Source organism: Callorhinus ursinus, unplaced genomic scaffold (assembly GCF_003265705.2).
Source record: "Callorhinus ursinus isolate GAN/ISIS: 27379988/994484 unplaced genomic scaffold, GSC_fseal_2.0 scaffold48, whole genome shotgun sequence".
NCBI classification, from domain to species: Eukaryota; Metazoa; Chordata; class Mammalia; order Carnivora; family Otariidae; genus Callorhinus; species Callorhinus ursinus.
Genome location: NW_027397110.1, coordinates 7,206,224 through 7,230,410, shown reverse-complemented (window position 1 = coordinate 7,230,410; position 24,187 = coordinate 7,206,224). Strand labels below are relative to the sequence as shown.

The 24,187-nt window shown below is 56.8% G+C and overlaps 1 protein-coding gene across 4 annotated transcripts in view; it reads right to left on the bottom strand.

The window, feature by feature from the left end:
* Positions 1-4,091: 4,091 nt before the first annotated feature.
* The window catches only part of RANGAP1 (Ran GTPase activating protein 1), a 32,724-nt gene continuing 12,628 nt past the window's right edge, over positions 4,092-24,187 (bottom strand). For 2 of the 4 annotated variants that reach the window (XM_025881536.2, XM_025881535.2), the window contains exons 4-16: positions 23,853-23,912; positions 20,664-20,843; positions 17,856-17,990; positions 15,298-15,456; positions 13,935-14,048; positions 13,411-13,510; positions 13,232-13,316; positions 12,043-12,199; positions 11,036-11,155; positions 8,821-8,923; positions 7,576-7,664; positions 7,212-7,333; positions 4,092-5,147 (exon numbers count right to left, since the gene is read on the bottom strand). In XM_025881536.2, coding sequence (XP_025737321.1) covers positions 5,078-5,147; positions 7,212-7,333; positions 7,576-7,664; positions 8,821-8,923; positions 11,036-11,155; positions 12,043-12,199; positions 13,232-13,316; positions 13,411-13,510; positions 13,935-14,048; positions 15,298-15,456; positions 17,856-17,990; positions 20,664-20,843; positions 23,853-23,912 — 1,494 coding nt within the window. In that variant the 3' untranslated portion in view covers positions 4,092-5,077. Of the gene's footprint in view, positions 5,148-7,211; positions 7,334-7,575; positions 7,665-8,820; positions 8,924-11,035; positions 11,156-12,042; positions 12,200-13,231; positions 13,317-13,410; positions 13,511-13,934; positions 14,049-15,297; positions 15,457-17,855; positions 17,991-20,663; positions 20,844-21,176; positions 21,224-23,852; positions 23,913-24,187 lie in introns of all 4 variants that reach the window. The other 2 variants (XM_073882730.1, XM_073882729.1) reach the window with 2 other exon arrangements.

Genomic DNA, 24,187 nt, shown 5'->3' with positions numbered 1-24,187 from the left:
TGTACAATTTTGTGGCATTAAGTGCATTCACAATGCTGTGCAAACCATTACCACAATCCATTTCCAGAACCTTGTTGTCATTCGAAACAGAAAAATTTTACACCCAAAGAGACAGTAACTCTCCTGTCTTCACCCAGCCCCTAGTAACCTCTCTTCGAGCTACCTCCCATCAGTGCAATCACGTATTACTTGTCCTTTCATGTCTGGCTTCTTTCACTGAGCACACTGCTTCAAGGTTCATCCATGCTGTAAGCATGTGTCCGAAGTTCATTCCTTTTTATGAATGAACAGTTCTCCACTGTGTGTGTGTGTATTTTTAAAGATTTATTTATATTTATTTTAGTGAGAGAGAGAGAAAGCAGGGGGTTGGGCAGAGGAAGAGGGAGAGAGAGAAACTCAAGCAGACTCCCTGCTGAGTGTGGAGCCCAACACGGGGCTCGATCTCATGACCCTGAGATCAGATCTGAGCTGAAACCAAGAGTCGGATGCTCAACTGACTGCGCCACCCCAAATATGTATACTGATCACATTTTATCTGTCAACTGTTAATGGACACTAGGCCGCTTGCACCTCTTGGCTCTTGTAAAGCTGCTGTGCACATGGACATACAGGTATTTGCTGGGCTCCCCCAATTCCCTTCTTTTGGGTGCACACACACCAGAAGTGGGAGTGCAGGCAGTTGGAAGCCCCCTTTTCTCCACCTCGTCTCATTCTCTTCCCTCTGTCTCCCCCCAGAGGCAACCACTTTCCCAAGGTAGTGTAACTTCATTATAATATATGGCATTAACCATTTTAAACTATCAACAGTACGTACTGCTTTGCAAACTTGTTTTTTTCACTCAACATTTTCAAGGTTTATTCACGTGAATGAAGACAGCTCCTGCATCTCCTGTATTCACTTTAATGGCTGCATTTAAAAAAAATTTTTTTTAGGGGCGCCTGGGTGGCTCAGTCAGTTAAGTGTCTGCCTTCGGCTCGGGTCATGATCCCGGGGTCCTGGGATCGAGCCCCACATCAGGCTCCCTGCTCAGCAGGGAGTCTGCTTCTCCCTCTCCCCTGCTCCTGTTCTCTCTCTCCCGCCTCTCAAATGAATGAATAAAACCTTTATAAGCTTTTATTTAAGTAATCGCCACACCCAACCTGGGGCTCGAACTCACAGCCCTGAGATCAAGAGTCACCTGCCCTTGGGACTGAGCCAGCCAGGCGCCCTGTAACTGCGGCATATTATCTCACTGCATTCTGCACATGCTGTAATTAACCGTTTTTTTCCCGATGGACATTGAGGTTATTAATTTTCTGGACTCTTTCATGAAACTGCCCTTGTAACTTGTTACCTTGTGCACGTGTACAACGGTTTCTCTAGGGTAGACCCTTAGAAATGGAATTTGGGGTCACAGGCTACACGTATCTTCACCTGAGTACCTGCCAGATTGCTCTCTGAGGTGGTTTTATTAGTCTGACATCCCTCCAACATGTGCAATGTAAGAGATTCAGCTCTTTCCTGGGGTCATGACCTCTCAATGACATCTGCCAGTCTGATCCAAAATGGCGTCTCGGTGGCTTTATTTTGCATTTTCTTGATTTCCAGTAAAGGGGAACATATTTTTGCTTCTCAGGTTGCATCCTCTGTGAACTGCCTGTTCATATTCTTTGCCCATTTTCAATTGGACGTACTATTCTCAACACTAATCCTCATGCAACATACGTTACAGTCTTCTTGTATTTTATCACCTTGCCAATTCTTAGGGTGTTTTGGTCATTGTTTTTCTTTTTGACAGCAGCAAATTTCCTTATGCCTGTGCTTGTGTGATGTCAAACAATGCTCTTGTATTTTAACCTTTTTTTTTAAATAAAAATATGGCTTTTTTTTTTTTAATATGGCTTAGATGGATGGATCTGGCTCACTTTGAATGTTTGGTGGATGGCTGTGGTCTGTCCTTCCACCCCATCCTGTCGCCCGCCTCCCCCAGACTAACTCCTATCTTGAACGCTGGCTTTACCACACATACGCGTACGCCTAAACACAGTTGCTTTTGGCCCCATGGTATGGTACTGAGATTTTCCTCACTCAGCATCCTTCCTGATTCATCCACACTATGCATGTAGCCGGAGTTGATGCGCTTTCATGGTTGTGTGATGTTACACTGTATAGCTTTGCATTTTACCCACTTTCCTGACACTGGCCTGAGTCGTTTCTAGGTTCCTGGGATCAGGAAGTGTTGCTTGGGAGTGCCTTTGGCCGTGCTTCCTGGGGGCTTCAGAATGGAATTATTGCTGGTTTAGCCCCAAGCCCATGGCTGGATTCCCTTTAGTGAGAACAGCCTGGTGCTGAGCAGGCCTTTCCTACCTGGGGGTAACGTGCCATCTAGGCCAAGGCATCTCTCATCTTGCAGACCCCAAGGCATGGCCCTCAGAGACCTGAAGCCTGTGTAATCCCAGGGTTGGCTGTAGTTCTTGGGAGTGTTTTGAGTCCGGGGAAGTTCCAAAAGCTACACAGCTCTCTCAGTAAGCAGCCGAGTTAGAGGCTGAGCCTCAGGCCCTTCCCTGCACCTGTAGCTGGTCAGGAGTTTTGAACTCTGAGCTGGTCTGAAGGACTGAGTAGGGGCCAGGGCCTATACCCCTGAGACCAATGGGACCCTCTGCAGTGTGTGGGTCCGAGGAGCCAGGCAGTGCTAGCCTGCTGCAAGGTTAAATGAGATCGTAGTGCACTTCTCAGTCTGAACTGAAGCTTGCGCCTTCATAACCTAGGAGGCCACAGGGGCCAGCACCAGGTAGCCCGGAAGGAAGAGCCAGGCCAGAGAACCTTGGGCAGGTCCCTAACACAGCCCTGAGCCTCAGTTTCTCCATCTGTTAAATTATCACCTGTGAGAAATTCTACTTCAATCTCCAGACTCAGCTCTTACATCCCTTTTATTTTAAAATCTATTTGAGAAGGAGCACATGCACAGGAGGTGGGGGAGGGCTAGAGGACGCAGGAGAGGGCATCTCAAGCACACTCCCTGCTGAGCGCAGAGCCCAACGCGGGGCTTGATCTCAGAATCCTGAGATCATGACCTGAGCCGAAATCAAGAGTCGGATGCTTAACTAAGCCACCCAGGCGTCCCTTGCGCCCCTAACTCTTGAAGACTTCCCTGACCTCACTGCCCACTGTCCCTTACACTAGGCCATGACTGTTAGTCTCCTGCACCAGACTGGGAGCCCCCCAAAAGCTGTGCCTGTGGTCCAGAGCTCAAAACAGGGCCTGGAGAAGGGGTGGGGGTTGGAGTTGGTCAGACCTCCACCTGCCTTCTGCCGTATCACCTCACATGCGGGGTAGGGGGGTAAGGCATGGGCATCTCTTCTGCCACCTGGCCAAGACAGACAGTGCCTGTTCCTGAGTGATCCATAGCCAGTAAGGAAACGCTGCCCCCTAAGAAAGCCTGGAGGGACCTCTTCAATTCTGTAGGAGACACGGGCTCCCCAAGTGTGCCTGCTGTCTAAGGTAGGCAGTAAGGAGGGTCTGCTTAGCTGTCCTCACACCACATGTGGCAAAGGGAAGGAAGGACCCCGGTGGAGGTGCCCTCCACTCCAGACCTTATGGCCAGATACCCTGTGGTGGCTTCCCAGCCAAGCTCAACCCTGTGAAGTGACCTTGCTAGCCAGACCCAGGGGTTTCCTGACTGCAGCCAGTGGGGCTTGTGGCAAAATCCAGACAGTGTCCGGGTTAGCCAGGTCCAATAATGGAGCGATGCAGAGGCTGGAGGAACTGCAGCCCAAAGGCTAGGTAAAGGGTAACACGAGGCTGGACAGATGAAACAGGCCCAACTCAGGCCCCTCGGTGCCCAGAAAAGGAGATCCTTCCACCACCACCCCACCCCCGACCCCCACGAGTCACGGCCCACTCCTGGGCACGAACCGCCCAGCTGTTCAAGGGGAGCTGGTGTGTCCACACACATCTGGGCCTGGGCAAGAGTGGCTGCCCCATGGGACGACACAAGGTTGGCACAGGGGCTCTTCTGTGGACGGACAAGCCCGTACAGATCGAGGTGGGACTCTAGGTACTAAGCCCCAAGAACTGCCCACCTCAGGTGAAAAATTTCTCAGTCCCCACGCTTGCCACACATGACTTTATTTGTGAAGCCCCGGGCACAGCCCAGACACACAAAGAGCACAAAGGGGAAAGCACAGAGCGTCGGGGGGGAGGGGGGCAGCTCCAGCGCAGTCCCCACCCTGTCCAGGTCCTTTAAGAGCGTCCTGAGCCGCAGTTCAGGCTCTGCGGGCCCTGCCCCTGCCCCCTTGGGCCGGAGAACAGTTTTGGGCCTGCCAAAGAGCGCTCCCTCCAGCCTGGCCCCCAGGCCAGTCACAGACCTCTCAGCAGCAAGGGGCAGGCCCCATGGGTCTGGAGCCAGCACCATCTACCCAGCAACTCCTGCTCCTAGAACCTCGGTGTCTGCCACTGGCTTTTCTTCCTGTCCACATGGCCTGGGAACCAGGGTCTTGCCTTCTGCTGACTGCCCCACGGCCCCACCCCCGTGGCAGGCCCTGCCCGTTAGGCCGTAGAGATCAGCCCAGCAGGGATGGATAGTGGGGGTGGCAGTGGCTAAAGGCCTAGGGCTTAGTGACAGGAGGCAAAGTCAGCCACTAGGTGAGCAGCCCCAGGCAGGGCGGGAAACGCAGCCCAGCCGCAACACAGAGGGAGGGGATGGTAGACAGACAGCAACTCCCCAGGCTTTGGGGCAGCCCAGAAGGGTAGGGAAGGCAAGGTGGGAGGGGACAGCCACCAGGGCCTCGAGCTGGAGGCATGGAGCAGCAGAGTGCCCTCAGATGGCAATGAGTTTAATGGCAGAGCAGCTTGCAGCCCTCTCAGGGGGGCCAGCTCCCCTCCAGTGGGACCAGGGCCAGTCCAGCAGGGAGACCTTAAAAACCCCAACCCTGACAGGAAGCGCACACCTGCACACGTACCACACCGACACGCACTCGGGGACCGACATGACACAAGTGACAAAGACCCTCCCTGCCTCTGGCCAGAGTCCTTCATCCGAGTCCCTTCCCAAGTCACTGGTCCAGGCCAAGGGCTGGGGGAAGGCTGGCTTCGCATCTAGACCTTGTGCAGCGTCTGTAGCAGGTTGTGGCGGGCAAAGGAGCAGGACTCCAGGGCTCCATTAGGCCTGTGAGGAAAGGACAGTCAGTGGAGGGGGGGGGGACACTACACAGCCCGGGGCCAGGGACTGCAGGCTGCAGCAGGGGGCACTTTCCCCACGACTTGGGGGTGGGGAGGGCGCGTGTTTCTGAGGCTGACGACTCTGGGAGGGAGACAGATGTTAGGAGCCCGCCTTCCGTACACTGCAGGGTGAGGCGTGTGTGAAGCTCACAGGGGCAGCAATGCACCCAAGGCCACACGGCCCGGAGCCGGCCGGAATGCAGGACCGGGCAGCCAGGAACCCAGGCCCCTGCTCTCCACCCAGCGGCCTGTGTGAGGGCCCTTCCACGGGGCACAGGGCCACGGTGTCCTCACAGGCACTGGAATCCCACCTGGGCCCTCAGAGATAATGGGTTGGCCATTGTCACCATCAAGATCATGAATCTCACTACAGACGAAGAAAGGAGGCTGGGCGAGTGTGGGGTGCAGCCAGGATCCACAGCCCACAGACACTGACCTGGTCTAGGATCGCCCTGGGATCCTAGACCACTGGGCCAGGAGTTGAGGGAGGGGGAATGTGTCTGTCACTCTGTGGTCACTCAGTCGCCTCCAAGGAGGCCTAAGGGACAGCTTTTACCAATCCCCCTCTTTTAAAGTAGAACAGACTGACGCCTGCGCTGGGGGCGGGCAAGCGGCTGCGCTGGGGGCGGGCAAGAGGAGGCAGCCTGCCACTGACCAACAAGGGCAAGGGTGAGGGTTTCTTCTTTTGAGTCCACGCCTAGCCCAAGAGCAACAGAAAGGCAAAGGGAACAATTCTGACTAGAGACCGAAGAAGACAAAAGGAGCCAGGCTTTGTCCGGGGTGGCAGGCAGGGGCTGGGGCCATCATGTGGAGATGTTCCAGGGAGCTAAGCCCTGGGGTCAAGTCCCCTGCTGTGTGGGAACCGGCACGGGGAGAGCGCACCTTGTGGGGAGGCAGGGCCGTGAGCTCTGCGGCCAGGGTGAGGGCTTGCCCAGGACTCTGGCAGACAGACCAACCACTCAGCTCTTCACCCAACATGGGGCTTGAACTCATGACCCCAAGATCGAGAGTCGCAGGCTCCACCTACTGAGCCAGCCAGGCACTCCACAGCTCAACTTTTCACAAGGGCCAGTGCAGCTGCAGCGGAAGGGGTGGTGTGGGCCATGGCGGCGGTGGGGGCCAGGTGTGGTGGCAGGCAGGTGGGCAGACATGCGAGAGCACGAGGCCCAAGGAGCACATGGGACCGCAAGACGTCGTGGTGGCAAAGAGGCCGTGGCGCCGACAGTCCCGGAAGCTGGCCGGAGATCCTCACCGCGCCGAGCCAGATTACCCCACATCACTTGTTCACGTCCCCCGAGGCAAGGGCTACATCCTTGCCCCATTCCCACTTTACCCCAAGGCACTGGATTCACAGGAAGTGTGGATGGTCACAGCCACCAGAGACAACCTCATGCAACAGCTTGGTGGGCCAGACAGGGAGACTAAGGCCTGAGGAAGGCCAGGAGTTGGCTGGGGCCACAGAGGACCTCAGTGAGGACAGGGGATGAGCCTTCCGACTCATCCCTCGTAGGCGCTGGGGTCTGAAGGCTCCTTGCCACCCAACTGTGGCCACTACCCCACCATGGCCCAGGACCCTCCTCCAGGACAAGGCCAAGGTTTCCAGGTCTCTGAGCATCTGGCATCCGCAGGGGAGCGGCCTATGGCTGCAGCAGGCGGGAGTGACAGGCCCCTCTGGCCTCAGCCCTGTGGCTGAGGAAACGGACACAGAACTGCTCCCAGAGACATCACTGAGGACAGGACCCCAATCAGCACTGCGAGCAAACCCTTTAACTCTCCAGCGCTGTTTCCTCATCAGGAAATGAGGGCCATTCCATGTCCTGTTTCTCTCAGGAAAAAACACCGTTCCTGAGTCCCACATCCTCAGCTTGGCACCCCGGAGGAGAGACTCAAACATGGATGCTTGAGAGCCCCTCACAAGCCTGAACAAGCAGCCCAGGGAAGCCTCCACGGACTAGGGGTCTGCATCCGCGCGGGACACGGCTGCCACATGAGCCGACGAGGGCACACTCACTTGGTCATGAACGCCAGCAGCAGGGGTGCAAGGGCCTTGGGGAAGTAGTCCTGCTGTACCATGTGGTTCAACACCATCAGAGGGCCGTACAAGTTGGCAATGGCCTTGATCTTGTCTTCACTCTGTGAAGGGAACACACAGCACCAGGCAGGGTGAGCTACAAGGCCCCCTGGGGTGGGAAGCCCTAGGTCTCCAGCACCCAGCCCCGGCTCCGAGAGCCCCATGGTCGAGGTCAAGCTGAACCCCATCATGAAGGGAGGCTGCTTAAGCAGACCCGGGCCCCAGCAGGACTCAGGTGTGGGCCGGGGTGGGTGTGGCCCGAACTGCCCCTGGTTCCCCCCGCTGGCACCCCCGGTAGCCTCACCTTGAGCAGACCCATGTGGATGAGGAGCCGGGTGAGGAAGGCATTGGAATTGAAGGAGGGTGAGCTAAAGGCCTTCTTCATCAAGGCATCTGCAAGGGAGAAGCGGCCATGGGGCAGGGAGTCCGCTGCAACAAACGGCTGCTCACCAGTCGAGGGCACGTGGCCCTGGCACACATGGGCTGCGACCTGCCTTCCGCACCAGTCAGGTGAACACAGGGCGGCAGCCGGTGGTCCCACGTCCCAGACTGAGGGGACAGCCAGCACCAAGGGAAAGGCTCAACCTGCTCAAGCTGTGACACCTTGCCCTTCAGGTCCTGACCTCAATGAAAAGGGGCTTGGGGACCTTGCACAACCCGTGAGGCAAATCACCCCAGGGGAGGTTTCAGCCACTGTGGAGGCAAGGAGCGGGGGATGAGCAGAGAAGGGAGGGAAAGGAGGCGCGGGGGGGGGTCTACCGGCACTGTGTGGGTACCTGCTTCTAGGCTAGGCTGTTCAGGAAAACAGAATTCAGGTAACTTGCTCCCATCAATGCCCACGGGGCTGGGACCTCAGGGAGCTGACTTAGGGCTCCACCCCAGCCTCGCTCCCCACCGGCCCTCCTGCCTCCATGCTGCCCACGGCGCACCAATCCAGGAAAAGTGCCACCCGGACCTCCACCCCTCTCTGCCCTTTCCCACATGCCGAGCCCTCCCTCCCCTCCCTGCCCGAGCAAGCCTGGCCCACATGGCGGGGCTCAGACACATGTGCTCAAGGTGGAAGGTGACAGGTGCCACGATGGAGGCAGCGGAGGGAATGGGGTAGCGAGGGAGGGTGGCGGCGGGACAAGAGATCTCAGGAAGCCCTGGGAACACTATCGGGAGAGCAGGCATGGCGGGACAGTGTGCACTGGCTCACAGACGAGGACAAAAGCTCAGCTCTCAGGACCTCTGCTGAGAGGACCACCCCCATAAGGGCCTTCGGACTGTGACTATCTGGTCTTCCTATGGCAGATGCCACCTGGATGAAGTCTAACTAGACATAACTGTATGGCTTTGAAAGGGCCTCAGTTTCCCCATCTGCAGAAAATAAGAGAGGAGAGCAGCCAGCCTACTCCATGGCAAGAACCCAACAAGAACAGGCAGGAGGGGGTGGAGAGCGGTACATACATTAGTGCTGGGACAAGGGGCTCCAGGGACTATAAACGTCACCTGAGCCCTGAGGCAGCAAGGAGGCAGAGCCAGCCATGCCCCACCCACCCCATGTTACCTACTGCATCCTGCACGGCTGTCCTCACTGTGGCTTCGTCCTTAAACACAGAGGACACCTTCAGGAAGGCAGAGACCACCTTTTCTGGATCGGATGTGTCAGTCTGCGGACACAAGAGACAATGGCTGGTCAGAGGGGCCAGAGCCCCAGTGAAGATGTGCCTGCACTCTGCTGCTGGCTGGAAGAGGCCTGTGTCTCGCCAAGGCCCCCGGTGGGCAAGGATGGGTCCTGCCTCCTCACCCCACTTTGTCCCCCTGGAGCTAGGCATGGGCCTGGCCCACTGTGGTATGTAATCCATAGAGTGAGTGAGTCAGCATTAACCACGATTATTCCCATGACCCAGTGATTCCCCCTTTTTTTTTTTAAGATTTTATTTATTTATTTATTTATTTATTTATTTATTTGACAGAGAGAGAGAGAGAGAGAGAGAGACAGTGAGAGAAGGAACACAAGCAGGAGGAGTGGGAGAGGGAGAAGCAGGCTCCCCGCCGAGCAGGGAGCCCAAGGTGGGGCTCGATCCCAGGACCCTGGGATCATGACCTGAGCCGAAGGCAGACGCTTAACAACTGAGCCACCCAGGTGCCCCAGCGATCCCCTTCTTGTAATCTAGCCTGAACAAATAATCCAGAGTACAGACAACATTCGCGTGCAAGGAAGCTTAACTTCACCGAGGTGGAGACAAGGGGAAACAATGCGAGTGTCCAGACAGCGCATTGCCCAAGCGTGACCTCCACTCATGGGGACGGAGGGCACAACAGTTTTGCTAACACAGGAGATGACAAATGGTATCACAGGAAAAAGTGGGCCTTTCATCTCGGGTATCACGGGAAGGAAAAAAAAGAACGCAGATAAAACATAAATAGGACATCAGCCAAAATGCCAAGCCAGCTTTGAGAACAGGCCCATTTAATTTCTCTATACATTTATCACTTAGGCTCATCGAAACTGTTTTCTCACCTGTAACACAGGGTAACGGGGTCTACGTGGCGGGTTGCCAGAAGGCTTAAATACCAGAACCGTGTCTGAACACTCGGGACAGTGCCTGGCAGACAGGAGGCGCCAGCCAGCCGCCTCGGAACGAACTGGTGAGTAAGCAAACAAGCTAGGCTGGAGCAAGGGCAGGGTAGGCATGTGGCCTCCATGGGAGCTCTGGGCAGGACAGGTGTTCTAGAACAGCAGGTCCTGTAGAACCTGGGCGGGGAGCCTAGATTGTGCACACAAGAGGGTCCTGGGAAAACTCCCTAACTCCCCAGGTTATCACTGGGTGCAGCACGCCTGCCTGTCCCGTGGCCCACACACGTCCCCAATGGCACGTCATCTGCAACCTCCGGGGGCTGACAGATACCTGGGTCACACTCACTCATGTGTCTATGGATTTAAAAAACAAACGTCTAGGGGGGCCTGGGTGGCTCAGTCGTTCAGCGTCTGCCTTTGGCTCAGGTCATGTTCCTGGGGTCCTGGGATCGAGCCCCGCATCGGGCTCCCTGCTCCATGGGAAGCCTGCTTCTCCCTCTCCCACTCCCCCTGCTTGTGTTCCCTCTCTCGCTGTCTGTCTGTTAAATAAATAAATAAAATCTTAAAAAAACAAACAAACAAACAAACACCTAGGTATTTATCCAGAGGATACAAACATAGTGACTCGAAGGGGCCCCTGCACCCCAGTGTTTACAGCAGCAAGGTCCACAATAGCCGAACTATGCAAAAAGCACAGATGTCCATCAACAAAGGATAAATAAAATGTGGGATATATACAAATGGAACACTACTCAGCCATCAAAAAATGAAATCTTACCATTTACAATAACATGGATGGAACTAGAGAATATTGCGCTAAGCGAAATAAGTCAGAGAAAAGCAAATATATGATTTCACTCTTATGTGGAATTTAAGAAACAAAACAGACGAACACAGGGGAAGCGTGGGAAAAATAAGATAAAAACAGAGAGAGAGACAAACCATAAGAGACTCTTAACTACCGGGAACAAACTGAGGGCTGCTGGAGTCAGGTTGGTGGGGGGTGGGCTAACTGGGGGATGGGCATAAGGAGGCCACTTGATGGAATGAACTCTGGGTGTTAAGTGCAACTGATGAATCACTAAATTCTACCCCGACACTAAAACACACACAAACGCCGGGCAGCCCCCACTCCCACTGACAGCGTCCCCTCCCAATCCGAGGCACGCACGGGCCTGGAGTTGGCAGTGCTGTTACCCACCTGCTGGGCTATCAGCACGGGGCTCTTGGGCCCAAGGCGCAGCAGCTTCTCCGGAGAGGGGAAAGCCAGGAATGTGGAGACGTCTGCAGGAGGCGGGGCGGACAGCACGGGGGCTGGCTCCTGAGGGACAGGGGGCACAGGTGGCTCTGGAGAGGTCCGAACCCAGACTCCTCATGCAGAACACGCACCCCTCACTCCAGGCGGCCAAGGCTCGGAGTCTGGTCTTCTCCCTCCGGTTCACGGGCAGTCCCCCAAAGGGCGAGGGGCCCGCAGATGCTGCCCTGGCTGGCTCCCAGGGCAGGAGCCTCTGAGGAGGGGGCAAGCCACCTCCTTAGGCCAAGTGGCTCCTCCCCGGGACACGCGATGTCCCAGAAATGACACAGGAGGTGCGTGGGGGCTAAAGGGGACCCCACCAGGAGCTTGAGTCTAGCCGGGGGAAGCAATGCTGGCGAACACCAGCGGCGCCCCCGCAACAACTGAAGCAGGAGTGCCCAGCCACTTGCTGACATGCTTTCCTCAACTGGGAAAAAAGTGAAATTCAACATGAGCGCGGGGAACCTTGTCCAACCCACAGTTCTCCAGAAGCTCCGAGACCCGGGCATCCTGACAACACCAGCCTCTTAGTGAAGTGAGGGGACGCCAAGTGTCCCGGGTGGGCCACAGTCTCCAGAACGGGGGGGGCTGTCCCTATGGGTTACCAGGACGGGTGGGAAAAGAATTTCCATTTCTGCTGATTTTTCACCCTATTCTTGCAGAAATAGTTATGCGGGTTCCACGATACACAGCGCAGCGGCACAAGTCATGCCTTAGTCCTGTCAAGACGCACAAGTACACAGACACACCTGTGCTGAGACACAAGTACAGCCGCGCCGCGAAGGTTCTCTTCTTTCGCTGACGGGAGCGTGCGTCCAAAGACAGGCTCGCACACTACTGCCCCCGTGGACACGACTCCGGGTGTCACATTCTAGGGCTGGGGCTCTGATCCGCGCAAACCACAGGGGACTCACTCCGCTGTCTGGGTCCAGAATCTTCCTTGACGCTGTGGGCGACGGCTCTCCTTGCCCTTGCTGTGCCTCCTCCTCCTCCTCCTCCTCCTCCTCTTCATCCTCTCCTTCCTCCTCCTCCTCCTCCTCCTCCTCCTCCTCCTCCTCGCCCTCGTCGTCGCTGCAGAGGGGAACCGGCTAAAGCACCCCCTTCCTGCCCAGCGGCCCTTGTGGGCTCTGAGGCCTGGCAACGCACACCCACGGACCCCAGGCAGGTGCGAGGGCGCCTGCGGGGGGCAGGGGGCGCAGCTGCTCCTGGCGGGGGGGGCCGGGGGTCACCAGGGGGCCCATCGTTCGTCCCTCATCACCCAGGGAAGCCCATGCTGTGAACATGGAAGAACCAGACCCCATCCCCGTCCCAAACGGGCCCCAGTCCCACTGCAGAAACAGAGAAAATGAAGAAAGCGGTCTGTCACAGCTGAGGCCCGGGGCTTGGCGGGAACACTGCCCAGGCCGAGATGCCAAGACTGTGCCCCCCGTATCTCCCTGCCCACAGAAAACTGCGGTTGGGGGGGGCAGCAGGGGGAGGGGGCTTCTGGGACCGTGGGCCTCTCGAGGCCATCTCTGAGCGCCCAGTTCCTAGCAGCAGCACAGACCTGGCACTGAGGGGACACAAGCGGGGGGCCGACGGGTGAACGAAGCTGACCTAGGGGCAGGGGGTGCTGAAGGCCCAAACCGACTCCCATCCCGATGAAGGAGGCAGCCCCACCGCCCTGGCCCCTGCTCCCGCTCCATGTGGGCCCCGCAAACCCAGAACCGCCCCCCCCCCCCGCAACAACTTCTTCCCTTCCAGACTCTGTCCCCAAGTCTGATCTTCAGAACAATCCTGACGGAGCCCACACCCACTGCCACCCTGACCTCACTGCTTCCCTACCTGATCCGTCTCAGCTCAGACCAAAGCTCATCCCTTCAGAAGTCTCCCCAACTCACCCACTCCGAAGGCCCTTACTGCCCCTTGGCTGAACATACAGAAACCTAACTTTCCTCGCCCGCCCATCCTGCCGGAATGAAGTCCCACGGGTCAGAAAGCTTCACTGTCTTCCGCTCGCCTCCCTAACGCCTCGCACAGCACCTGGCACAGACAGGGGCTCGAACAACGGTTTCGGCACGAATGAAAGTAGAACCACAGGCGCCACGGCTCACAGCTCCCTACCTGAGGGAGGCCAGCACCTTGGCCATGCGGAAGCCGTCCAGCACTTCCTGGAGCTGCTCGCAGCCTTCTGCGCCCAGCGTGTTGCCTGTTCACGGGCGGGAGGCGGGGAGGGCAGGAAGGTCAAGAGGGGCAGCAAGGCCCTCCTGGCAGGCCTGGGCCAAGGCCCCCACCCCTATTACCATTGAGGTCCAGCTTTTCCAGCTCACTCTTGTCCGCCACGGCCTCGGCAAGAGCCAGAGCAGCATCTCTCTTGATTTCACAGAACGACAAGTTCAACTCCTAAAGATAAGAGGAAGGAGTAGAGGCAAGCAGAACCATAGGTCAGGAGACCGGGTCCTACTCTGAAGCCTCTGTTTTCCCCGAGGGAGGGTGAGGCAGGCTCTGTCCTCCAGCCGGGCACGGTACCACCCACGGTAAAGACAGAGCCGTTTCCCTCGCGACGTGCTGGACGCTCGGTATGTTCTCTCACGCTGCACCCTAATGACCTCATCGCTCCCTCCTCCCATTTCAAAAAGGAAGAAGCCGGCTCCCATCACACGGGTGACAGGAACCGCACAACACCAGAGGGAAGGTGTGGAAGAACTGGGCCATGAACCCAGGCCCACCTGGCCTTCAAGACCACCCCACCCCTGCCCTGCACGGCAGCAACCCCGAGCGTGGGGGAAGCCTGGACCCGCGAGGGAAGCCACGGCGGCGCTGGCACCTTCAGCTTGGGCAGGCCCCCACGCACGGCCTCTGACATGGCAACGGCGCCCTTGGAGCGCACCAGGCAGTCCCCGAAGTTGATCACCTCCACCTGCCGCAAGGTCTTCAGCGTCTGCGGGGAGGAAGCGAAGGCTGGGGTGAGGGTGCAGGCCTCCGAGGGCCCACGGCGCACCCCGCGCCAGTTGCCACACCTTCGCCCTCCCGCTCGCCGGGACGTCTCAGTACTTCACCAGCTCTTGTCCCCTCCTGGCCTCTGGCGAACCTCCCTCCGCCCTACTTCTATGCTACAGCCAGCACCTTCTTCTCGAAGCACAGATCTGACCAAGTCGAACCCCAACTTAAAACCTTACACAATTCTCTACTCACGGGACAGCCCCAGACTTAGAAGGTCACAGGGTCTTGTCCCCCTCTCCTCTCCTCCAGCCCTCAGGCACATCCTGAACCCTGGTCGTTTCAAACCGGGACCAATGGAACAAGGCTCCCTCCCACCTCTGAGTCTCCCCCATGCTGCTGATCCCTCTGCCCGAAATACCCCTCTCTGTCCACAGTCCATTTGTCCTATACAACTTGGTCAAAATGTGACCTCTTCCAGAGAGTCTGCCCGAAGTCTGATTTGAACTTCCCGTGTGCTCCCCACACTTGCACACACTTGTGCTAACACCCCACAGGAGCAGGACTAGCCTTTTGTGGGGCTTGGGGCCTGTGAGGTCCCGACAGCTAGCCAGCCAGCAGGATTCAGGCCCCGCACCGTCGCTGGCCTGGCCCCGCCCATCCCTCCCTGAACTAGGGGCTCCTCGGAGGTAGAGTCTGATTCAACTCTGTGTGGCCTGCACTCGGTACAGGGCTCAATAAGCAGCTGATGAAAGAATCAATGAGAAAAACAGGCTGCAGCAGCCTCCCATGCAGCCCCATGGACAAATCCAGCACCAACAGCTGGGTGTCCAGAGGCAGCACAGAGGAAGGTGGTATGGACATGCCCAAAAACGTCACAGGAAAGCCTGTGACATGTGCCCCGTTTTGGAAGGTTCAAGAGAGCCGGGGCACACACCTGGTGGATGGGCAGAGGAGCTCCCCGGCCGATGCGTGCGTTAAAAAGGCAGTAGCCAGGGCGCCTGGGTGGCTCAGGTGGTTAAGCGACTGCCTTCAGCTCAAGTCACGATCCTGGTATCCTAGTATCGAGTCCTGCATCGGGCTCCCCGCTCGGCAGGGAGTCTGCTTCTCCCTCTGACCCTCCCCCCTCTCGTGCTCTCTCTCATTCTTTCTCTCTCAAATAAATAAATAAATATAATCTTTAAAAGAAAAAAAAAAGGCAGTAGCCAGTCCCGCTCGCCTCCACCGTGACCCTGCCACTCCCGCCTCACCTTGGCCATGGCCACGGCACCCTTCTCAGTGAAGGTGTTGTCATTCAGGTTGATGACACGCAGCAGGGGGTTGATGGCAAAAGCCTGGGCCAGGGCCGTGACGCCGGGGTGATTGATGCCGTTCTGCGGCATGTGGACCTCCTCCAGAGTCCCAATGATCTGTGAGGGGCGGGAGGGACAGAGCAGGGCGGTGGGCTCCCGAGCTCCAGGGGCGGGCCCAGCACCAACAACAACCAGCAGGCAGGAAGGGGGCACCTCACACTAGACACGGGGAGGGGCTGCCATCAGCTCGGGCCCAGGCTTGTCTGTGGCTACTGGGGGCATGAATCTCAAAGCAGAACTTTGGGCAGGGCTCTGTCTGATCCTCTCCACAATCTCATGAGGGAGACCTACCTGGGATTAGGAACTCCACCAGACAGAGAAGACTAGGGATCAGAAAGGCTAAGTAACTTACACACGGTCACACAGCTCGAAACACAGGTTCCTGCATCTGGTGTCCTCCACCCCGCAAGGACCCTGGGCGCTGACCCAGGGTCTGGCCACAGTCCTTCCTTGCAGACTGCATGCAGCTCCACTGTGCCTGTCTTTCTTGGGGCTCTCCTGTGCTATTTACACAGTACAACTGGTGCCCCACATTCCCTCCTTTTCTGTGGGCTGGGGTCTTCTCCAACCACCTAGCCCTTTTTCATCCCAACCTTCTGACACTCCTCTCTCTTGGAACACTGTGTCCTTATTTGTTGGCATTTTCTTGATAGGCTGACTCCTATGTTGCTTTCCTATATACCTCTCATTTTGGACACCAGGATCCCCCCCACCAGGCATAGTCCAGTGCTCTTCCCCCATGCCCCCAGAACACTGTTCTTCCTCTATCACGGTGTTCATCACCCTGGACGATCAATGCCACCTTCCTGTCTACACCCCACCAGCCTCTGAGCTCCCAAGGAGAGCCATGTCCCAACCTCTACTGCTACCAAGGATTGAGGCCAGGCCTGCGAGGACTCTCCACCTGGGTACCTTTTGTAGTCCCGTGGTGCCCAGAACAGCACAGGGGGTTCACAAGTAAATACAGGCCAACGGAGGAACATTACCAGTCAGAGCTTCTCAGTATCTTCTGGTACCAGACCCTATGGGCAGTGTGATAAAGCCCCTGACTCTCTCCTGAGCCTGTTTTAAAATGCTAAGATAAATCACATACGACTACAAAGGAAATCCATTCAATTGGAAGAGAGTCCTCAAAATATTGAGAAAAAACCCCAAATGTGTGTTGCAATAGTAAATGCACTCCTTAGTGCAAAGGCACTGAACAACAGGACCTGGAGGCCAGTCCCCCGCGACCGTGATGCTGATGCGTGAGAAACAGAAATTTCTATGTCTCTGTAACAACTATAACTTGATGTGAAAATACCTGTGATTTCTACACTTACCAAAATCACGGGCATTTCAAAAGTTGCTGAGGTTTATAATTTACATTCACAATTCAGGGTAACCCTACATTTTAGTTACGTTAGTGGTAATAACCGTGTAATCTTCCTCCGTCTGCATTCAGACTCCCTGAATTCTATCCACAGACTAGAGACATCCCAGGGACCCCGAGGGAAGAACCCCACTCTAAGAGCATGGCGGACATCTGCTGGAGGCCTAGCAGACACCGTGCATTCCCCCCCTTCCCAGCGCACTGGGGACAGCAAGCTGAGTGAGGGGTGCAGAGAAGGCGTAACCTTTAACAGCATGGTGTCTGCAAGGATGGCAATGAGGCACCCCCCCCCCCCCCCGCTCTGGAGACACCTGGAAACCCCTGCAGCCAGGGGTCCAGCAAGGCCCAGGGCACTTCTCCCCTGCTATGTTCACTCTCTGCCTAAGGGTAGATGAGCTCCGGCAGGGAGGCAGCGGGGAACGCCGCTCTGGCCCCGAGTGTGGTTAATGTTTGCCAAAGAAAACATTAAAATTAAGAGAAAAGAAAGGGACTCCAAAGTTCCCAGCGCCGTGGGGCAGGTGTGGCCCTCTCACAGAGCTCACGGTCAGGGTCTCAGCAGTGTGGGGGGAGGGGAGGGGGCAGGGTACTGGGGCAGCCGTGAAGGGTGACGGGAGAGGAGAGTGGGAGGAGAGGCGAAGGGGATTAGGGTACCTGAGCCACTGTTCCCCTACGTCTCCATCTCAAAGGTAAGTCTGATGACTCTACCTCTGTGCCCCACCCAGTAGAGGCCAGAGACACCGACCCTCTGTGAGCCCAGGCCAGCGCCGGACCAGGCTGTTGTCCGGCTCACTGCTCTGGCACCCCCACTCCCATTTCTGAGCCTGACCTCACTCACTGATTAGAGCAACCTCACAATCTTCTCAAACAGCATTCCAGGGAGCCGCAGTGGTGGATCATGCAACCTTTCAGACACGTGACAGGAATTCCGACCCCCTGCTGAACGAGCTGGCAGGTGCAGAGGGGGAAGCAACTCGCCCTAGGTCTCGCAGCTCAACTCCAGAGCTGGATGCACACCAGCTCTGTCAACCTGCAAAGCTTACCCTGCCTTGGGGAACGGCAGGGAGGATGTGCAGAAACCACTCACCCCGAAAGCTTCTGCCAAGGCAGTGGCTCCGTCGTTCTCCAGACGGTTTCTGCCGGCCACAAAGACCTTCAGGCCCAGTGGCTTGCCTTGGGCACTGGATTTCCGGTGACACTCAGTCAGAGCCGCTGCCAGGATCTGGGGGGAGGGGGAGGGGGGAGGAAAGAGGCCCAGCCCTGAGGCAGGAGGCCCTCGTCTTCGACATCCCATGCCACCTACTGGCGGTGGCAGACCTGGGGACAAAGAATGGCTCACAGGCACCACGGCCATACTGCATGTGCACCTAGCACCTTACGGCTTGCTTCACGTGTGTGTCCCACTACCCTGTGGGGTCTAGCCTCATGTGAGAGGTGGGGACAGACACCCAGAGAGAAGAGAGACACCAACATGGAGAAGTCAACCGAAAGCCAGCTCCTGGGGAAGGGGCTTCACAGTCAGCTCACTACACTGCCAGAAGCCCTCTGCTGGGGTGGGGGGACGGGAAACCATGGTGATTCCCACTTCCCAGCTGAAGAACCTCGAGCTCAGAGAGGGACAGAGACACTCCTCTGGTTGCTAAACAAGTGGAAGACTCTGGACCAGAATCCAAATCTTCTGGAACCTCTCCCCCGTAGCCCTGCGCCTCAGGGGAGCTGGCCAAGACCACGGCCCTGTCACACTAATCGGACACACACCATATGGTTGGGGTGGTGCCAGGAGATAGCTTCTCCCTGGGTGATACCAACAGACCAAGAGTTAAAAAATGCTGGCTGGTTGCTGGGAATCAGAGAGGCCACGGTAAATAAAACAAAAGATTCACAAGAAGTACAACAGGAGAGAAGCAACTTTTGTAGAGCATCTCCTGGATCACCAGCACTCTCAATAAAGAAAGGTACTTTCACACCTCATTTCAACCACAAATTGAGCCTAGGAGGCAGGTGGGATTGGCTTGACTATCAACGAGGAGGCTAAGGCTCAGAGAGGTAACTACTGGCCAAGGGCCCACAGCAAATGGACAGGGGAGCCACAAGCGGCAGCCAGGTCTGCCTGACTGCACAGCTCTCCGTCCCCGGGGGCCAGAAGGGCGACCGCCAGCCTGGCTCCTGGGGGTTGTGCGCATGCTCAGTGCAGAGACCGTAGACTTCTGCCGTAAACCAGCCTCCTAAGGAACCTGTGAGGAGGCGGGAGCCAACCGCACCAGCGCATCCCATTCTCCCCAGCTCCCCCTGGGGCCACCATGGTGAGGCCCCAGCTCCTACAAGAGTCCAACCTGGGGCCTCTGGGTCTGGAGAGCCCCAAGCACAGGGCTACATCTCACTCCCAGTGAATCCTTCGGGCCCCTCCAATTCCCATGCGTGTGGCACACGGGCCACGGTGAATGCACTCCAGCTGGAGGGACCAGATTCCGAAGGACCCGGGGGCGCAGGTCAGTAAGGCCAGCACCCACCAGATGCCACAGAAAGGTCTCCCTGAATCAGAGTGAGGGAGGTCAAGACAAGTACAAGTCAAATTCCAGAGTGGAGCTGGGCTGCCAGGGAGGCCTCTGGCCGCAGGGTTCCCACCGTCTTCGTCCCCAAGCCATGCCGCACACTGGAGGAAAGGCAAGGCCTACGACCAGCCCTGGGCAGCTCTAGGAGCCTCGGTTCCCCGGGCCAGCCACGTGGCAGAGGAGAGCCGATGGAAAGCTGGGGCGTTTCCCAGGCGCGTCTCCAGCTCCCTCAGCACACCCCGCTCTAGGTTGGCCTGGACCGATTTTCTGTGCTGATGCCAACATTTTAATGTCTTCACACACGCACACAGCTTATTGCCCAATTAGACTGGGGGGTGGGGCCGGCTGAGCCGCCTGGGAGCACGTCCGGCTTTCCCTGCCACGGGGCAAGAGGCAACAGGCAGCCCTCGCAGGGGAGGCCGCTCTGGCCCCTCAGCCTGAGGCACCGCGAGCACAACACAGTCTCCCCTCGCCCCTCTGACAGGCACAGAAGCAGGTTCAAATCCCACATTAGTCCCACCCCAGCGATGCCATCTGGGGACTTGACCCAAGGTCTCTAGCCCCAAATCCGCTTCAGTGGAAAACTGGGAATAGCATCACCCCCTTTTCAGTGTGGGTGGGAGAATGAGGGCGATGCATTTAACACATCTGCAAAGAGAAGACGTCCCCAGTTGCTGTAGGTTCCTGCGTCCCAGCTCTTTTCTCCTTTTGGTCAGAACGTGAGTGGGGACAGGGAGGGTGGGAATTGGCCTTTCCAGTGTCTGGGCCTAACAGAGCCAGAACGGACCAGAAAAGAGAATAAACAAGGCTGGGCTCCCCCCGTGCAGGTTCTGGGAAGAGAAGAGACGCCTTTCTGTGCTGACCAGCCTGACCGGCTGGCAGGATGAGGGAGGCACCTCAGGTAAGGCCCAGTCCAGGAAAAAGGTGAGCTGTGCCCAGGCCTAAGGGGTTTCTCTTTCTGGGCTCCCTCCCCTCCACACACACACCGGGCCTCACGTGGCTCTGCCAACTGTTCTGAGGGCACAGCAGGTCTGGGATGCCCAAGCCCGGCACTCTGCAGAGCCAGCAGGTCACTGCCTCTGTGTTGCCAAGACAACACGCGAACCGGGATGGTTGCTTGGCAACCCCGCCCTCCAGGCCTCCACCACCTCTCCCCACTGGCCACAGGCTGCTGCCTTTGATGCCTTTCTCCTCTGAAGAGAAAAACAACAGGCCAGCCAGCCATCCCAGATGGTGGCCAAGGGCACATACTTCCTGCTCCAACGCAGCAGGAGACCAGGCAGGGAGAGAGGGAGGAACGGTGAGGGACAATGTGGACGTGGGGGAGGGCCCGCCGCACCCACCTTGCCACCGCCGATGCCCATGCCACAGTTGTTGAGCTTGAGCTCATGAAGGGTGAAGCAGGCGGAGCTCTTGAGCAAGGCCTCAAAGCCTCGCACGCCGTCAGGCCCGAATGCGTTGTCGCTCAGGTCCAGCTCCACCAGCTGCGCCCCGGCTGTGATGAGTCCCTCCCCTAGTGAGGTCTGGACACAGAGAGGGTTCAGCTCAGTTTCACAGACACCTCCCAGGGGCAGCTCCTATGCCAGGCCCCCCCCCCTGCCCTCAGTGGGCACCCAGGCAGAGACACAGACCATTTCGCTACAGAGCTATCATTTTATACCCAGGACCAGAAACCCTGAAGAAGGTTCCCAATCCAGGTGGGGCGTGGGGTTTGGTATACATGGGGGTGGTCAGGGAAAGCTTCTTATAGGAGGGGGCACTTGAGCTCAGGCTGAATGAGAATCAATCAACCAAACAGGAGATTCCAGCCAACAGTACAAACATGAACAAAGAGACATAAGCATGAAGCAGCATACTGTGTGTCTAGAGACAAGCAAGCAGTGGACTCCAGAAGAAGCTGAGGCTGGAAGGAAAGAGAGGAATCAAATCAGTCCTGGCTCTGAATGTCAGGCCAAGGACCGTGAACTTGAGTCCAAGAGCTCTGAGGGCTTTGATGTGGGTGAGGGATATAGAAGACATATTCCCCCAAACCTGAGGAGGGCAGACTGGAGGCCAAGTGCCCGCCCAGGAGTGTGAGACAGTGATTCAGGCAGCAGAGAAGGAAGCTTGACTGGCCAGTGTGGTAGGAGACAGAAGAGAGGAAACAGAGCCTCGGGTCGGTTCTAGGTCCCACAAAGGGAAGGAGACCTGCAGAAGCTGCATATTCAGTGGATGTGCAGGAAGGAGGCCAGCACCACTGATGCCTCCAGGGTTCCTGGTGGTGACTGGGCAGATGGGTGCCTATCTCTGAGCCACAGCCCAAGACCAAGGTGGCAAGATGCTAAGCTCTCCTGGGAACCTGCTGGGCTGGGGATACCTACAGTTCCCCAGGAGAGATGGGTAAGGAGAGAAGGCTCTGCCAGAGACTGGGGGCAGAAACAGGGCTGGGCATGCGTCGTGCATGGGGCTCCCAGGGGACACAGTGGGGGAGGGGAGACACTCTCCCTGCCTCGGCCATGAACAGGATACCTGAGGCAGTTTCCACTGTCCTCCCCACCACTGACTCAGCAACAGAGGGCCATTCTCAGGCTGCCCCTCCCCACAGAAGGACCAGCCCCCATCACCTGGCCCCACTGGCCTCTAGCCCTCCAGCAGCCAGAGCTGCCGAAACCCTCTGTGTCTGCTCTACCTTCCCTGCATCTCATGCCTTTCCCTGACCCCAAATTCTCTTGTCCCCCTATGACTCACTCTGGTTGTTGGTAATATGGAGAGAAGAATACCTCCCTCAAAGACTGAGAAACTTAAATGCTAAAATTCAGGTAGAACAACGTGCACAGGTCCCATAGTTCGTATCTCCCAAGTACATTTTCTTCACCCCCTCTTCTAACTTTAAATCCTGTTACTGGGCGCCTGGGTTGCTCAGTTGGTTGGGCGACTGCCTTCGGCTCAGGTCATGATCCTGGGGTCCTGGGATCGAGTCCCACATTGGGCTTCACTTGCTCTGCGGGGAGCCTGCTTCTCTCTCTCCCTCTACCTGCCACTCCCCCTGCTTGTGCTCTCTCTGTCAAATAAATAAAATCTTTAAAAAAGAAAAAAAATCCTTTTACTTACAAACCCTCAAACGAATTACTTAACCTACACTCTAAATCCTCCTTTCACCTGGTTCTTGTTCACCCTTTGAGGCTGGTAACTAACGGAATCAGCTCCCCAAGGGCTTCCTCAATCCCCCAAAGGAGGAGCCCTCCCTCTGGGGTCCCCATTAGGACATCTGTAACTTTTTTTTTTTTAAGATTTTATTTATTTTCTGACAGAGAGACAGCAAGAGAGGGAACACAAGCAGGGGGAGTGGGAGAGGGAGAAACAGGCTCCCCACTGAGCAGGGAGCCCGATGTGGGTCTTGATCCCAGGACCCTGGGACCATGACCAGAGCCAAAGGCAGACACCCAACAACTGAGCCACCCAAGTACCCAACTTATTTTTTTTTTTAAAGATTTTATTTATTTATTTGAGAGAGAGAGAATGAGAGATAGAGAGCACGAGAGGGAAGAGGGTCAGAGGGAGAAGCAGACTCCCTGCTGAGCAGGGAGCCCGATGTGGGACTCGATCTCAGGACTCCAGGATCATGACCTGAGCCGAAGGCAGTCGCTTAACCAACTGAGCCACCCAGGCGCCCCCAACTTATTAATTAATATATTCATTCATTCTTTCAAATGTAAACTCTATGCCCAACATGGGGCTTGAACTTGACCTTGCGATGGAGTCACTTGCTCTACCAATGGAGCCAGCCAGGTGCCCCCGGACTGAGGTGCTTTAGAAATAAGGGTGGTCCCTGGCACCTCAGGAACCACAGTGCTGGCTAGATACATGGAGGTCTAAGAAGGCAGCCCCAGCAAAACCAGGGTGAAAGACCCAGGAACACAGAGCCATGCTAATAATTGACCAAGAACCTCACCCTGAAGGCACCTCATGGGCTAGGCCCCATGTTACTCAAAGGCTGCCTATTACCAGCCCTGCCTCTTTCCCTTGAGCCCCAGGCAAGCCACCTTCTGTTCAGTGACGGCCCCCCTCCCAGCCCACCCACCCACCCCAGGCTGGGAACCTGATCTCAAGCCAAGCTGAGCCCCAGGAATGGGGAAATGGAAATCAGAGGGGATGGAAGCCACTCACCATGAGAAGCAAAGTAGAAGAATGGTATGGAGAAAGGGAGGGCCCAGAGACGGGTGGGGGGGCCACAGAAGGGCGTGAGGGAACAGAACAGGAGGCGCGAAACGAAGAGGGATGAGAGCGGAGGGAGCGAGATTCACAGTGGGGGTGAAGCCAAAAAGCGCAGGAAATGAACTCTGGGATCCCAGGGCTCTGCTGCACCTCCTGCGACTGGGCCTCGAGTCTCCCAGAGGCTGAGCCTGTCAGGACACGGGCAGATGCTGCACCTGCCTGGCTTCCATTCAGCACCTCAGTCACCCACAACGTGAACAAAGTCTGAAAATAGTCCAGGGAATTGCCAAAGGGGTCCCTGTCCCCAGGGGAGGGGAACAGTGGCCTGGTGCCCTTACCAGAGCTGGCGGGATCTCGGACCGCAGCCTCCCGGTGAACATGTCGCTCCAATGGCATCGCTTTGGAAGGAGGAGGAAGAGAAGAGTCAGTGGAGCCCCTCAGAGGTGGCCTACAGGCAACACCTCATCCTTGTGGCCATGGACTACTGAGCATTACGATACTTCTGAAGCTGGGTTTCCTCAGTGAAAAGCTGGTCCAGCTCTGGCTGAAGCTGGGGGTACCTGGAGGCCCCCAAAGGCCATACAGGGCTCAGAAGAAGTATGGGGGGCAACCCCCAACCCTCTGGTTTTCCAGGAGAGAAACCAGGCCAAGAAGGAAGAGACTGGCCCCAGGC